The sequence below is a fragment of the Musca domestica genome, unplaced genomic scaffold, assembly GCF_030504385.1.
Source record: "Musca domestica strain aabys unplaced genomic scaffold, Musca_domestica.polishedcontigs.V.1.1 48, whole genome shotgun sequence".
Classification (NCBI taxonomy): domain Eukaryota; kingdom Metazoa; phylum Arthropoda; class Insecta; order Diptera; family Muscidae; genus Musca; species Musca domestica.
This window is the reverse complement of record NW_026712340.1, coordinates 1,444,550-1,460,742: the sequence shown is the minus strand read 5'-3', so window position 1 is coordinate 1,460,742 and position 16,193 is coordinate 1,444,550. Positions and strand designations below refer to the sequence as shown.

The window sequence follows — 16,193 nt, the reverse complement described above, 5'->3', positions numbered from 1 at the left end:
CATACTCTTCTGAAAAATATTATTAAAGATCCTCATTTTATTTTATAAAACTACATTCACAACAATTTTGGCGAGTTTTTTCGCACCGCAAAATTGGCAACATTTGTTTAATAAATTTAATAGGGATACGTAGTCGCTAAATAGACAAATATAGGGTAAATCTAAAGGGCTATATTTAATATAACACATGGTAGAAGAATATAGGTAACGCAACGACACAGCTGCTGGGCCAATGAACTGTCAAACGAATTTTGGAATTGAAAATGTTGAATGAAAAATTATTTAAATTTGTACAAATTGCTGAAAAGGCCTTTTATAATAAATTCCGAATGACCTCGTATAAGAAAACATATAAAAATCTACTTATATTTGAAAAGAAATTTAAATTTTTTTTGACACGTCAATGCTCCCAAGTGTTGATGCATCTACCTGTATTTTTCTACCATGATATAACACATAAAAGCAAAATTCGACAATTCATCTGATTTTGTAAATTTGGTGTAACACCATGCTCTGTTTCAGAAAATCGGTTATCGTAGTAACAATTTTTACATTCTTGCAGTTCTGGAACATACCACATATTTGCTGTTCAAGAACCCGCAAGAGTCTACAAGTTTTGCGATTTTCTTTGAAATCATAAGCCAAAATTCGGTTATCGTATTAAAAAGTTTTACCTTCTTGCAGCTCTTGAACAAAACAATTATTTTGCCATGAGTGAGTGGAAAGTCGACATTGATTTTTGAACCTGCAAGAATATACTATTTTTGGGCCTTTTTTCGATATCATAAAGGGAAATTATTTTCACATTCTTCCTCATTTTAATAGCGCGAAAAATGAATGAAATGCCTGGATTTTCTCTCAAAAATAGGATCCTAAGTGTTCAATCTTTCAATTTCATTTTTAAGCTGGTTAATAGCTTTAATGTGCGAGCCGCTATGTACGTGTCTTCCAATCATTGGTTTTGAAAATATTCTGTTTTCATTTTTCAAAAATTGTAAAAAAATCAGCTGGTAGCTCTACCTTACCTCTTTATTGTACCATGGTTTAATGTATCAATTCCATGACAAAACTGGTTAATATCTTTAATGCGCTGCCCGCAATGCACAACTGTTCAAATTATTACTTTTGAAAATATTTTGTTTTTCTAAATAGTAAATTCATACACAAAATTGGCAGAAGAAGAATAGTTTTTATTACGATAACCGGTTTTCCCTCTATGAAGAAAATTACAAACTAGTAGATATTTGTAGGTACTGGAACAGAGTATCTGACTTTTCCGAACAAATTCTACGAAAATCTATTTCGATTTTATATTTGATTTTGACTTTGGTGATTTTTGCCGCAGGCCAAAAGTCGACCTTGACTTGACATCGAAAATCGATTTAACTATTGTCAATCAAAAGTCGACTTATGTATCCCTAGTTGGCAAATTGGTGTCATCGGTATCGGTGTCGTGCAAGAGAGAAAAAGATCAAGAATATTTCCAATTGGAATAGAAAATAGTTTTCAATCTATGAAATTATGATAAATTCATTGTGGAAAATTGAATGAAAAACTTGCGGAAAATGTTGTGATACTTGTCGAAAACTAAACGCAAAAACCGGAGTTTAGAACCTTTGCTCTGTGTGTTGTGTGCAATACCTGTATCGGTCGGTGGTCGGTTGGTTGGCTGGCTGGCAGTCGAGTCGCAACTATAAATATTTGGTGTGTACTGAAAAGAAAAAAACTTTGTTCAAATTTCCTTTTATTTATTCTGTACCTTATTTGGTATTTTTTTTTCATTTATGTCTTCTTTTTCTCTTCACTTGCTGTGGTTGTTTTTTGTTATTGCTTGTGTCAACTTAAGGTGTTATTTGCATATTCAAGTGGAATATTTGCCTTGCATGTATTTTTCTTAAGAAAACCTTGAAAATACCAAAGTGCATCAATATTTCCTTGAAAACGGATAAGGATACCAAGAAGAACAAGCATTAGGAAAAAAATGACAACAACAACAAAGCCCAGTTTGCAAAAAATCAATGTTTGGTGTTCGTTTGTTTTCTTTTTTGCATTTGCTGCCAGCAACACAGGAGAATAACAAAAATCAGCTGTTACCGAACGAGAGCGATAAAGAGAGAGGGAGAGAGAGAGCATATTGAAATGACACATTTCAAATATAGACAGTGTTGTCAATTAAGCGGAAAAATGTAATTGGGCAACTGCATGCATGTGTGAACGCAGGGCAATCCTAAGAAATAGGGCGAATACATGGTACAATGAAGAGAAGGTAGGTCAACTTTGAAAAATTTGCAAGTATAGAGGTCTACCTGTTTGGCTTGTAATGTCAGAATTAGTATCAAAGCAATAAAAAATCAAACCACTTGTTGCATTTATTTTGAATAAATAATTGAAAAACGCGATAATTGAATGAAAGTACAACACTTCTTTTCAAAATTATGTACTATATATTTCTAAAGGATTATTTCGCTACAAAAACTCTAGATTTTGTCGATGCATACGTTGAAATAAACATTTTGAAAACACCCGAATTTGAATATTTTCTGAACAATTTTTTTGTTATTGAAAAGAAAACACATACATAAACAAATAAAGATGACATATTAAGCCAAGAAAATAAAAAAATTGAAATCATATGGTATCATAGACCTACCTTGATATCATTGTACCATGAATGCATCAACGCTTGGGAACATTGATATTTCAAAATTCTTTCAAAAATAAGTATATCTATATATGTTGTCCTACAGATATAAATCGTATCTAAAATGTGACAGAATGTGATGTGACAGAGTATTATGTAAAACTCATTACGTCTGACAATACCTCTATCGTTGATATTTCGCAGACGCCGACCAAATTGATGTCGCGCCGCCGTTGAAAAATCGTTTCGCTTCATTGTGATAATTCCATTTTTAAAATCAAATCTTTTCCACCTTTTCCACAATCCGAATCCGAACGATGATTAGCAGCATATTCTCCCGACTGACCATACTTACATTTGGCACATTGTATCCTGCGTATTACTCTTTCAAAACGGTTCGTGCCAAATCTGTTGATGAATATATGAAATGGATGACATATTGGATAGTGTTTGCCATTTTCACAGCGGCTGAAACGTTTACTGATGTGTTCCTGAAATGGTTGCCTTTCTATTATGAATTAAAAATATTGCTAATTTTTTGGCTACTACCATCCATGGGCAATGGAAGCCCAATAGTTTATCGCAAGTGTTTGCATCCATTTTTGAAGAAACATGAGACACGTATTGATAGAACTTTGCAGGAAGTCAAGCACCGAGGTCAAGATATGGTATTCCATTATGCCAGTGAAGCAGTTATGTTCCTAGGTCGTGCTGTTATGAATGTCGTACAGAAAAATATGCCTCATGGTGTATTGTCATTGTAAGCATAAGTTCTACTAGGTAGCATGGTACAATGATATCAAGGTAGGACTATGATACCATATGATTTAAATTTTTTTTATTTTCTTGGCTTAATGTGTCAACTATATTTGTTTATACATATGTTTTCTTTTCAATAACAAAAAAAATGTTCAGAAAATATTCAAGTTCGGGTTTTTTCAAAATGTTTATTTCGACGTATGCATCGACAATATCTACAGTTTTTGTAGCGAAATAAACCTTTAGAGATATATAGAACATGATTTGAAAAGAAATGTTGACCTTTCATTCAGTTTTCGCGGTTTTCAATTATTTGTTCAAAATAAATGCAACAAGTTGTTTGATTTTGTTATTGTTTTGATACTATTTCTGACATTACAAGCCAAACAGGTAGACCTCTATACTTGCAATTTTTTCAAAGTTGACCTACCTTCTCTTCATTGTACCATGGGTATTTCTATGCTGTTGGTCTCTTGCAGAACCGCATTAGTGTATTTTTTGCTACGAAATCGCATGTCGAAGTAAAAAATACGTTCTTGTAGTTCTGCAGGAGACCAATTTCTGTCTCATATGTCGTACGGAACATCATTGTTATGAAATGCGTATTACGGTTTTGGGGGACTAAAATCCAGATTCGAATGAAACATATATATGGTAGCTTTAACTTTGTTCGAAACTTAAAATAGGACGAAGATATATATCCAAATCTAAACCGGTAATTATAAATTTCAATTGGGTAGACACAAACAACTGATCTGTGTAAAATTTATCAAAAATCCATGGATTGACGTTCATCACTAATGGAGCAATGGATCACGAACGCTCTTAAAATTGCATTTTCCTTCAGAAAAATCACCCCTGCAAATTTAAAGGGAGAATTTTCAAAGAATTATAAACAATTTTACGTAAAGCAACCGCGTCTTACACATGTAGCAATTTTGTTGGTTTTTTCTTATCGTACTTCACAATTTGAACAAGTAAATTTACTAGCAATGCAATATCTACCACTTTCGATTTTTTTACCGAACGATATTAGATGGAAATAATTTAAAAATTAATTTTTAAAAAAACGTTAATTTATGCCATATTTCAAATAGTTATTGATATAGGGACTATAATTCATATATAATTCAACGAGTTCGAATCATAATATTGAATATTTGTTGCAAAAGCATTTCAAATTTGCATTAATTTGTAGGACACATAGGAGACACTGAGTACGAAAAAGACCCATTCGTGTTGGCATTTTTACAAATTATTTCAGGGCAATTATTTGTGATTAGGGGACACATATCGAGACAAAAATATTTTCCGTGGGAATAAAATTCCGCACCGATATTCATGATTGGGCTGATTAAAAATTTAATTTTGTGAACAATTTTTTCTCGGAGCTGATTAATGCAATTATAATAAAAAAGAATAGGATTCTAATTATAACACCCAGATTCTAGGATTTTCAATTATAACACCCAGATTGGATATTTTGTTGATTTTTTGAAATATTAAACAAAGTTTGAATATTTTTTAAATTTGTAAAATTTGCACATCTATTAAAATTGTCGGCATGGCATGTTCAAATCATGGTAGAAGCAAGAATGTAAAGTCATGCAAACATATTTATACAATTTTTTTCCAAAATTATTCGTTTGACAACATCTCATTGTCAAAATATGTTTCTATAAATCCACTGTAAATACACAAATCAGAGATGGGAACCTTATTTCTATGCAGAGAAGTTTGAATAAGTTCGAGAAAGTTTTTTTTAATGTTTTGTACTGTCGGAGCAAGTGGTCTCTATATACCCTTAATGTTTTATTTAGTCACAAAAATTGCCAGTTTTGCCCATACATAAGATGCAACAAGCAGTTTCCAATTCTTCCATTGCCGTCACCCATGTGAAATGGTAACGTTTTACATTTAACGATTTTCTATTATAAATATTGGCAACACTTGTATTTTCTCACCGTTATGTGGACGTGAGAGCAAATCCTATTTTCATCTAATAAGAAAAACGGTAACATAAACAATAACAAAACATAACAGCGTCAAGTGAAAGAAAGAGATAGATGTACTGGGTTATATTCGGCTGGTCATCAGCAAAACAAAATTAATGTTCGGTGGTTCATTATTTCGTTTTCTTCTTGTTTGAAATTGATTTTTCATAACTGGTGTTTGTTTCTTTGTTTGTTTTAGTTTACATTTTATTTATGTGTGAACAAGTGTGTGTGTGTGAGTTTGTTTCTCATCACACGAATAGTTTATTTTGTTTATTTATTTTTTTTTCTAATAAAACGCTTTGTATATTACCAAATAAAGTGTGAAACCAGACAGAAAAAAGTAAAGAAAACCAAAAACAACATAATCATGTTATTCACGTGATGATAATGACGACGACGACGACGAATGCCACGATGATGATAATGCTGATGACGGCGGCTCCGTAATACGAAACGAACGAATGTGTTTGCCCTCAATTTCGCGTTTTTTGTTGGTTTTTAGTTTTTATTTCTTTAATTATTACATTATCAATATTTCTTTTGATGATTGAATTGAATAAATATATATATATATAAAAAATAAATTGTTCAAAAAATAAAAATTGAAAGTAAAAGAAGAAGAAGAAGATAGATAATTGGTGCTGTAGCTGTTTACTTTTGTTTGGTTGTTTGGCGAAGAGAAACTCAGCAGGCAGACCTTGGATTATAATGATGGAAACATGGCGTTGAATTTCAAAGGGTAAGTAGATAAAAGGCAAGGGAATTAATACTTACATGGTTTGGCAGGAATGGAGGTACATATTTTATTTGGAACTTGTGGAAATTACATTGAAAGGAGAACTTTAAACTTCGACAATTTCGTAGAGAAAACTGTGAAATTAAACAAATGCTCTGTTCCAGAACTGCAAGAATGTACAAATGTTTACTACAATAAAAGAAGATTTAAAGAAAATTGCAAAAATAGTAGAATCTTGCAGGATCCTGAACAGTGCCTAAATTTGAAGAACGCCCAACTAAAAGTGGAAAAATCAATATTAAAGTACGTTAACAGTACTGAGGGTCAACCTACTTCTAAATTTTGCAGAGCAAATGTTTTATATGCATTTGAAAGTTACTTGAAAGTTAAGAGGCCATTGGAATCGGGCGTCGGCAAAATTACGCCCTCACTAGGACTTAGCGACTACTTTATTGTGGTCGCTAACGTGTACCGAAATTATAAGGAATTTAATTTTTGTTGGCATTTCTTTTGAATGAGTTAGAGAATCCCAATACTGATGTCAAATTGTGACCTCACTCGCTCGATTTCGAGTAACGAGTGAAACTCACTGGAATTCGAGCGAGAGCACTCTGAGAGAAGAGAAGATAAAACGAGCAAACTCCATTTTTCAGTTACGCTCAAATAAGGGCTAGAATGCTTTGCTCGTTTTAGAATGGGAGCGTTCGGAAATGAGCAAATTCTACTCTTGCTTGAACGAGTAAATCTGTGCTAGAATCAAGTAGAAATGAGCAAATTCTACTCTTGCTTGAACGAGTAAATCTGTGCTAGAATCAAGTAGCTGGCTTAAGTGGCCCTACCGTCGAGTAGCTGGCATTAGAAGCCGCTAATGTAAAAAAACTGTTGTTAGAGCCGCTGAAGTAGAGTAGCTGGCATCAGAAGGCCACAACCGTCGTGTAACTGGCTTCTGAGACCGCTTAAACCAGATAGCTGGCCTCAGAGGTCAAGTACTGATCTCAGGGATCGTTGAAGTGGAGTTCCTGGCCTCAGAGGCCTCTAAAATAGAGTTGCTTGCTCCACTGAAGTTAAGTAGCTATGTTCAGGGGCCACCGAAAAAGAGTGGCTGACCTTAGAGACTCTTGTGTCGAGTAGCTGACCTTAGAAGCCGCTTAAATACAGCTGATCTCAGAGACCACTGAATATTTTTTCAGAAAGCTTCAAACCTACTATCGTGAATATTAATGGACATTATTTTTAAAGAATCTTCTGGTATATATTCATGTCTTTAAGGGAATATTTTTTGAGGAACCTTCAAGGCGATGTTATGGACGATTAAGGCATGTTTCTTTAAGGGAATAATGAAGCAACGGTGTATCTAGAAATACATTTTGAAACCATTTCGGGTGGGCCAAATAACAACAAATTAGATTTTCTATAGTAAAAAGCAGCTAAGTTCGGACGGGCCGAACTTTTTATAACCTCCACCATTCGGAAGGAACTTAAAAATTTTCAAAAAAAAAAAAAATCTGTCGAAAAATACCGTTGAAATGAAAGCCTTTATATGGGGCCTATACAGAGAGGTGTTGCTGGATAAGTAATTTTCATAGGCTGTAGTAAAGATTCCGAACTTCAAATACGAAATTTGATGCAACTCTGGCGAATAATGTCGCGATGATCCTGAAAATACCGAATATCTTGGAGTTACATTATATGGGTGCTATACTAAAACGTGGACCGACATAGACAATTTTCGTCCAGGGGGTAAAGTACTCAGGGGGAACTCCCTTGGTGGATTTTCAGACTGTTCCATTGAAAAATGTGGCTAAAATCAACAAAGTACCGAATATCGGGAGGTACCGTTACACGGGGGCTATTCGAAGACGTAGACCTGCACAGGGAATTTTCTGTCTGAGGCTGTAGTATCCATTACGAATATCAAATACCAAATTTGAAACAATTCTGGTGAATAAATTCGCTAAAATCATCAAAATACCGTATATCGGGAGGTACCGTTACACGGGGGCTATTCGAAGACGTGGACCTGCACAGCCAGTTTTCTGTCTTAGGCTGTAGTATCCATTACGAACTTCAAATACCAAATTTGAAACAATTCTGGTGAATAATGTCGAGAGGTATCGTTACACGGGGGCTATTCGAAGACGTGGACCTGCACAGGCAATTTTCTGTCTTAGGCTATAGTATCCATTACGAACTTCAAATACCAAATTTGAAACAATTCCGGTGAATAGTGTAGTAAAATCGTAAAAATACCGAATATAGGGAGGTACCGTTATGTTGGGGCTATACGGTATCGTAGACCTATATAGGCAGTTATTTTTTAGGAGGTAAAGTACTCACAGAGAACTCCTTGTGTAGAATTTCAAACAATTCTATTGAAAAATGTGGGTAAAATCATCAAAATACCGAATATGGGGTCTATACAATATTGTGGACCGATATAGCCCATCTTCGAACTTAACCTGCCTGCAGACAATCTTTATTTGTTTTGACTCTAGCGTCATCAGAACAGACCTACGGACGGACGGAAAGGGCTAAGTTGTCGTAGAATTTTACGCTGATCTAGCATATATATATTTTTTTGGGTCTAAAATTATTATTTCGATGAGTTACAAATGAAATGTCAAACTTAAAATACCCTCCATATTATCTATGGTGCTTGGTATAAAAATCGAAAAATTAACCATTTGGAAGGGAACCCCCATGAGTACGTTTCTAATTTTTAAATTAAGTCCAAAGCTATATTTGCATATTTTTAAGGAATTTTTTGAAAAAAAAAAAAAAAACCTTTAATGAAATTGGAGCTTTTAGCAGATATTTTTGAAGAATCTTTCAAAATCCTATCGAAACTTTCTCTTTATATCAAGAGTGCGTGTGTGTATTTAGCCCTCAAATGGATTCCTTCCTGTATGTCCTACCAAAAACAACACCACCCCTCAGACCTCGGGGTCAATAGCTGTGCAAACAATTTCAGTTTCAAGGATCTGGCCTCTCCCGTTTTGTCTGGGGGGAGGGCTGATTTAACAATCAATCAATCACCTCATCTAACACCAAGCCCTTCTATATGTATGTATGTCTAAATGTAGGTGTAGGCACATTTATCTAAAATATCTTTTGCTTGTTGCTACCCTGTCTGTCCGCCTGCCTTAAACGAAAAAAATCGCATGACCTTGAATTGCCATATTATATGAAACATATACTACCCCCAACCCCTTCGCGCCTCTCAAATAGGCGATAACAATATAATGACATTACATTGTTGTAGATTATCATAGTTCTTTGTTTGGTCGCCACGCTCGTTTTGCTTTTCTTTGCCTTTTGTTGTTTTATTTTTCCTTTTTGTAATTTCTTTTCTTGCATTCCAACAAACTTGACCTGCGACCCGATTCATTTTTAATTGCAACGTGCTTTCACATTCTTCGTTCTCGGCCGTGGGTTCCACACTTCAGCTATTTTGGCTGTATGACTGACTTTTGTTGTTGCAATGCCAATGATTTTGTTCTTTTTTGTTGGTGTTGGTGTTGTGTTGTTTTTTTTATAAAATAAACTTGCGTCATAACCCAGGGATTTCAAAGGTTGCTGTTGTTTGTTACAAAGAAAGGAAAAAACTGAAAAATAAAAATAACGACAAAGTTCCTTGTTTTGTTAATTCAGCAAATTATTTTAAGGAAAACGAACAATGGCGGAAATGGAATTTCCATAAAATAGCTGGGGATTTTCAATGAAAATAATGTTTAAAACTAAAGCAATTGTGGGGAGAAAGTACGTCAAATGTTATATTTAGGCTATAATTGTGAATTTCTGAGGAATATATTTTGGAGGTCTTTCCAGACTAAATTAAGGATTTATGAAGGAATGTTTTCTGAAGAGCCATAATCAGGGATTTTTAAGAAATATTTTTTTTGAGGAATCAGCATATCTAATAATCGTGGATTTCTGAGGAATATATTGTAATGGTCCTTCAACGCTAATATTGTAGATTTTAGAAGTGTTAATTTCTGAGGAACCTTGAAGGCTATAATAATAGGTTTTAAAGAAATATTTTTGGGGAGATATTCAAGTATAAAAATTGTGAATTTCTGGGGAATATATTTTGAAACTGCTTGAGTATTAACATTGTGGTTTTCAAATTGATATATATCCGAGGAGGAACCATTATAATGAGGTTTCCAGGAACATTTAAAGCTTAATTCGTGGAGATTTAAGAATATTTCTTGAGAAACTTTCAGATCATAATTTTGAATTTTTAATTGTCAGATATTTTTATACCCTCCACCATAGTATGGAGGGTATATTAAGTTTGTCATTCCGTTTGTAACACCTCGAAATATACATTTTAGACCCCACAAAGTACATATATTCTTGATCAGCATACAATTCTATGTCGATTTATCAATGTCCGTCCGTCTGTGGAAATCACTCTAGAATCCGAACAAAATGAAGTAGGTTGAAAAAAATTTACTCTAAATGTGTACTATGTCTGCAGGACTTTTGGTATTGAAAATGGACCATGTAGGTCCACATCTTCGTATAGCCCCCATATAACGGTACCCCCTGAAATTCGGTATTTGGATGATTTTAGCGACATTATTTACCGGAACTATTTCAAATTTGGTATTTGAAGTTCGTAATGGATGCTACAGCCTATGACAGAAAATTGTCTGTGCAGGTCCACGCCTTCGTATAGCCCAGATATACGAACGGTACCCCCCGATATTCGGTATTTTGATGATTTTAGCGACATTATTTACCGGAATTGTTTCAAATTTCGCATTTAAAGTTCGTAATGGTTATTACAGCCTATGACAGAAAATGGTCTGTGCAGATCTACGTTTTATAACCACAATTTTTTTTCAATTTTCGCATTTGAATATTGTAATAGCTAGTGACAAAAGTTGCCTATGCAGGTCCGCGACGTCGTATAGACTCTAATATACTACTACATTAGGTATTTTCAAGATTTTAACAGAATTTTTTACGGGATTTTATTTTTTTTAACGGATTTATTTGAAAATTGTTAAATTTGTACCAAATGCTGGAGGGTATTCAAAGTTCGGCCCGGTCGAACATACAGCTTTTTTACTTGTTTAGGAATATTTTTGTAAATTTTCAAGATTTTTTGGGAACATTTTTAACGTACTTCATAAATTTTTAATAAATTTTTTGAGGATATTTCCAGTATGTAATCATGAATTTTAATATATTTATTTTTTATAGTGTTAAACAAAATACAAAACGTCTTTGTTGATTAAATTATGTGTGAAGGTGTCTATTTCACCGTTTTGCTGCTTCCTCTTCTTCTTCTTAAATGAGATTAAATCTAAAGTGAGACAATTACGCTCAGCAATGACGTGCACAAATATCTGGAGAGAAATCATCAAAACAGCGGTAATTCACTTTGAAATGATAACACAACTAATAACCCATAGCATCAACAACCGTAATGGATTTGAGGGCGCTTAGCTAAGGGTCTATAATCGTGTATTTATAATAGATATATTTCAGAGGAAAGTTCAAGAAATATTTATGAGGAACCTTCAAGTCTGTAATTGTGGTTTCTTAAGAAATTTATGAGACACCTTCAAGGCGATATATCTTAAGAATTATTTATGAAATATATAGTAATGGCTTTTATATATATTTATTTTAAGAAGATTTTTTATCAAATAGATTTGGGAATATTTAAGAGTGCTTTTTAAAATAAGAAAAAAAAAATTCAGAAACCTTCAAGCTATAATTACGGCTAAAATCTTTGAAAAGAATATGTTTTAAGAAATCTTTGAAGATATAATCATGGAGTTTAATTATATTATATGCATATATTGCGTTAAACAAAAAGTACATCGACTTTTATTGTTGTAATTATGCGTGGTATTTTATTCGCATTTTTGGTACTACTTTTTTAAATTTAAAATTAAAAAAAAAACAAGTAAAAAACATTAAGTTCGGCCGGACCAAACTTTTAATACCCTCCACCTTAGGGTAAAGGAAACATTAGAAGAAATGTGGCCCTTGTTATATGAGGGCTATACCAAATCGTGGACCTACACATGCAATGTTTCGCCAAAGGAGCTAGAACCCATTATGACCAACAAATACCAATTTTTAGACAAATTCTTGAAAAAATGTGTCAAAAATCATCAAAATACCGAATATTGGGAGGTACCGTTATATGGGGACTAAATCAAAACGTGGACCTATACATACAATGTTTCGGCACACGAACTAGGACACATTATGACCCACAAATACCAATTTTTAGACAAATTCGTAAACAAAACGTGAAAAAAAAATTAAAATACCGAATATCGGGAGGTTCCTTTATATGGTGGCTATACCAAAACGTGGACCTATACATGGAATGTTTTGCCACACGCACAGGGACCCGTTATGACCTACAAATACCAATTTTCAGACAAATCCGTGAAAAAATGTGGCATAAATGATCAAAACACCGAATATCGGGAGGTACCGTTATATGGGGACTATATATCTCATTTTCAATACCAACCATTCTAGGCACAATACAAATTGCTCTGCTAAATTTTGGCGCTCTACGTCAAATAATGTGGGCTGTATCGTGATTTCAACAGACAGATAGACGGACATTGTTAAATCGACTTAGAATATTATGCTGACTATGAATATATATACTTTATGGGGTCTACGACGAATAATTAAGGATGTTAAAAACAGAATGACAAAGTAAATATACCCTCCTTTCCAAGGTGGAGGGTATAAAAAGTAATGATAAACTCAAATAACTGAAGAAGAACTAAAGAAAGAATACTGCTCTCTTCCAGAACCTGCAAGAATCTGCTGGTTTTGTAATTATTTTCTATATAATAAAGGGAAAATCGGTTATCGTAGTAAAAGAAAGTTCTGGAACAGACCATATATTAGCAAAACACCTGTAATTCACTATGAAATGGTAAGTAAAATAATAAGCGATAGCATCAACCACAATATTAATCGTATTGAAGGTCTATAGCTACGGCCGGTTTTGGAAAATTCATTAAAGAATCTCTGGTGCCAGAATTTCAGAAACTTTCAAAGCTGAAATCTTCTATTGATTTTACGGAATTTCCATGTAGATAGTCGTGAATATTTAAAGAACATTTAAATCTAAGTTATTGATTTTTAGGGTAAAGAAGCTGTCGAGCCTGTTATTAAAGGTTATAATCGACTCTTTCCGGGGAATCTTCATTTCCATAATCCATAATATGTTTTGAGCGGCTTTCAAGAATCAAATCGAAGGTTTTACAAACAAACATATTTGGGGAACCGTCATGGCTATAATAGTAATTTTATACAACATTTTTCGAAAAGCCTTGAAGGATATAATGTAGGGATTTTTTCGGAATATCTGCTTAAGAACCTTTAAGATATATATTCGTATATTTTTTAAACGAAAAAAAAAATGTTGGCTCCAGTGCGATAATTGTGTCTTTTTTAGGGATACATTTTTATAGTATAATATTTCGGAGGCAATTTACAAAGGCTATAGTTTGGGTACCGTGGACCGTACCGTGGGAATCGTGGACTTTGAAATGAATACTTTTCAAGAAATCTTCCACATACTTTTTTCAATTCGTTCCACATAATTAGTTAATTTTTTTTTATTGGTGAAAGGCATAAAAAATTCGACCTAATCTAACCTAATGTCGTTCTTTCCGTAGTCTTTACTTCCGTTGGTGTAAATAACCTCAAGTGATTGAAAACTCTATTATCGCGACCTTGGTTTCTTTTTTTTTTTTTCTTACCAAGGACTTTTGAATATTGTTGTAGACGATATGAATCAGGGTCAATAACATATAAATTATTATTTTGAAATCGAAGACAAGGCAGCGCGATAAACACGCGGGGCCGGACGAAACGTACAATCAGTATGATAAGATAGAAAGTCAGTGACATATATTTTTATATATTGAGATTGTGTTTTTTGTTTTTGCGAATACTCTTGGGGGAAAAATAAAGAGCAGTGGTCTATGAGGACAGTTATTAAACATTGGTGGTCTCTGAAACTAGCCATTCTTCAGAAGTGACCTCTTGATGCTTCAAAGTCCAACTATCATTTTATTCCGAATTCTAAACGAATTCGGTCCGTATCTCTGCGGAATTTTTGCGATTCTTTTCGATTTCGGTATAAAAGTTATATGGACGTGGTCTCTGAAATCGAAAAATATTTCTAAACTTGTTCAATTTTTAGAAGAAATTTAGAGAAATCGGCAAGTATCTAAACAAATAATTAGAAATCTCGGAACAAATGGAAAATCAAAGCCTTCGGAAAATATGTTAACTTGCAGGTCAGCAATTCAAATGTAGTAGTATCTGAAGACCAGCTACACAACGCATCTCTAGTAGTTAATTAGAAATGCCACCACTCCTGGGAAAAAGACTCTAAGGCCAATCCAAAGACATAAAGCTATAAAATTTGGACAAAATGCATATTGCCATTTAATGGCGGAAACCCGCAAAGAAAATCATCACAAGTTATAGATATGGACTCAAAAATCAAAAAAAAAAAAATGAATAACTACATCACTAGGCAGGACAGTTAAATTACTACATAATGCTATGTCATGGCATAGTGAGATTTTTTCCACTACTAACGCCATCTATTGACCAAGCAATCTTTAAATATTATTAATCTGTACCAGAACTGCAAGAAAGTAAAAGTTTTACTACGATAACCGATTTTACATTTATGATACCGGAGAAAAATTGCAAAACTAGTAGATTCTTGAAGGTTCTGGAACAGACTATATATTTCTTTGTATTAAATCTTAAAACGCATAAGTGTATAGTGCTAAAGGGCCATCACTACCTAGAAAATGGCCTCAGAGGCAAATTATAGTGAGTAGCTTGCTTCAGAGCCCTCTATTGTAGAGTAGCTGCCTTAAAAGGCCCTTTAATGTTTAATGGGATCGGATGCCACAACAGTTGAGCAACTAGCGTCAGATATCAATCAAATTTAGGAAATGGCTTCAGAGGCCTCAAGTGTACAATAACTGGTTTAAAAGGCCCAAGATTGTTGAACACCTACCGCCAGAGATCACTGCTATAGAGACGCGGACCTCAGAGCCCGCTTAGTTGTGTAGCTGTCCTAAAAGGCCTACTATTTTTAAATAACTGATGTCAAAAATCACTTGTGCTGAGTAAATGGTCCTAGAGGCCGACCTCAGAGGCCGCCGATGCCGAGGAAATGGCCTCTAGTATAGTGTAGCTGGCCTCAAGGCCAACTTCTGATAAATAACTGTCAACAGAGATCACTACTGTTGAGTCGAGTACTTTTGGCTTAGTTACGATCCGGATGGTGCAGCTGCCTAAATTCCTACTGGGCCTGGATTAACAGCGATGTGCAGAAAATCTGTCCAGCTTGTGGCACAGGCCCACATGACACGCTGCACCTATTTCGCTGTCCAGCCAAGCCTACTCACCTAACTCCAGTCTCGTTATGAACACAACCCATACAGGTTGCATCCTTTTTGAGACCGGACATAGAGGCAGAACCAGATTGAATAGAGTCAGAAAATGGAAACAGAACGAACATATATGTAAGAGCTGCTACAACAACAATAACTGTTGAGAGGATGGCCTGAGAGCTATCTAGTGTAGAGTAGCTGCCCTAAAATACCCGCTACTATTGAAAACCAACCGCCAGAGATCACTACTCTTGAGAAGTTGGCCTCTAAGGGTAGCTACTCTACACAAGTGGTCCATGAGACCAATTATTTAACAGTAGTGACCTCGGAGGCCAATTAATCAACAGTGGTGGCCTTGTAGGTCAGCTATTGTACAATAGAGGTCAAAGGTTTTGTCCTCTGAAGCCAACTTATTGATAGAAGTGACTGCTGGCGCTAGTTATTCAACAGTAGAGGTACGTTTAGGCCAGCTCCTCTGATCTAGGGGCATCTGAGACAACATTTTAATGCCCTAACTGGCGTGAGAGTTCGAGACGTTAAGTAGTAGGTCTCAGAGTAGTGAGTATTTAAGGCCAACTACTCTACTCTAGAGGCATTTGAGACCGGTGTTGCCCTCTGGAGCCAACTAATTAATAGAA

At 34.6% G+C, this 16,193-nt stretch overlaps 2 protein-coding genes across 2 annotated transcripts in view; both read left to right on the top strand.

Annotated features, from left to right (window-relative positions):
• The first annotated feature begins 1,442 nt into the window (after positions 1-1,442).
• Positions 1,443-16,193, top strand: part of LOC101892996 (protein Atossa) — a 127,651-nt gene continuing 112,900 nt past the window's right edge. The window contains exons 1-2 of the mRNA XM_020038773.2: positions 1,443-1,704; positions 5,717-6,136. The gene's annotated coding sequence lies outside the window, so the exon portion shown is untranslated. The remainder of the gene's footprint in view (positions 1,705-5,716; positions 6,137-16,193) is intronic.
• Positions 2,959-3,405, top strand: LOC101898409 (receptor expression-enhancing protein 1-like). The gene has a single exon (XM_005175996.4). The coding sequence runs from the start codon at positions 2,959-2,961 to the stop codon at positions 3,403-3,405; it is 447 nt and encodes a 148-aa protein (XP_005176053.2).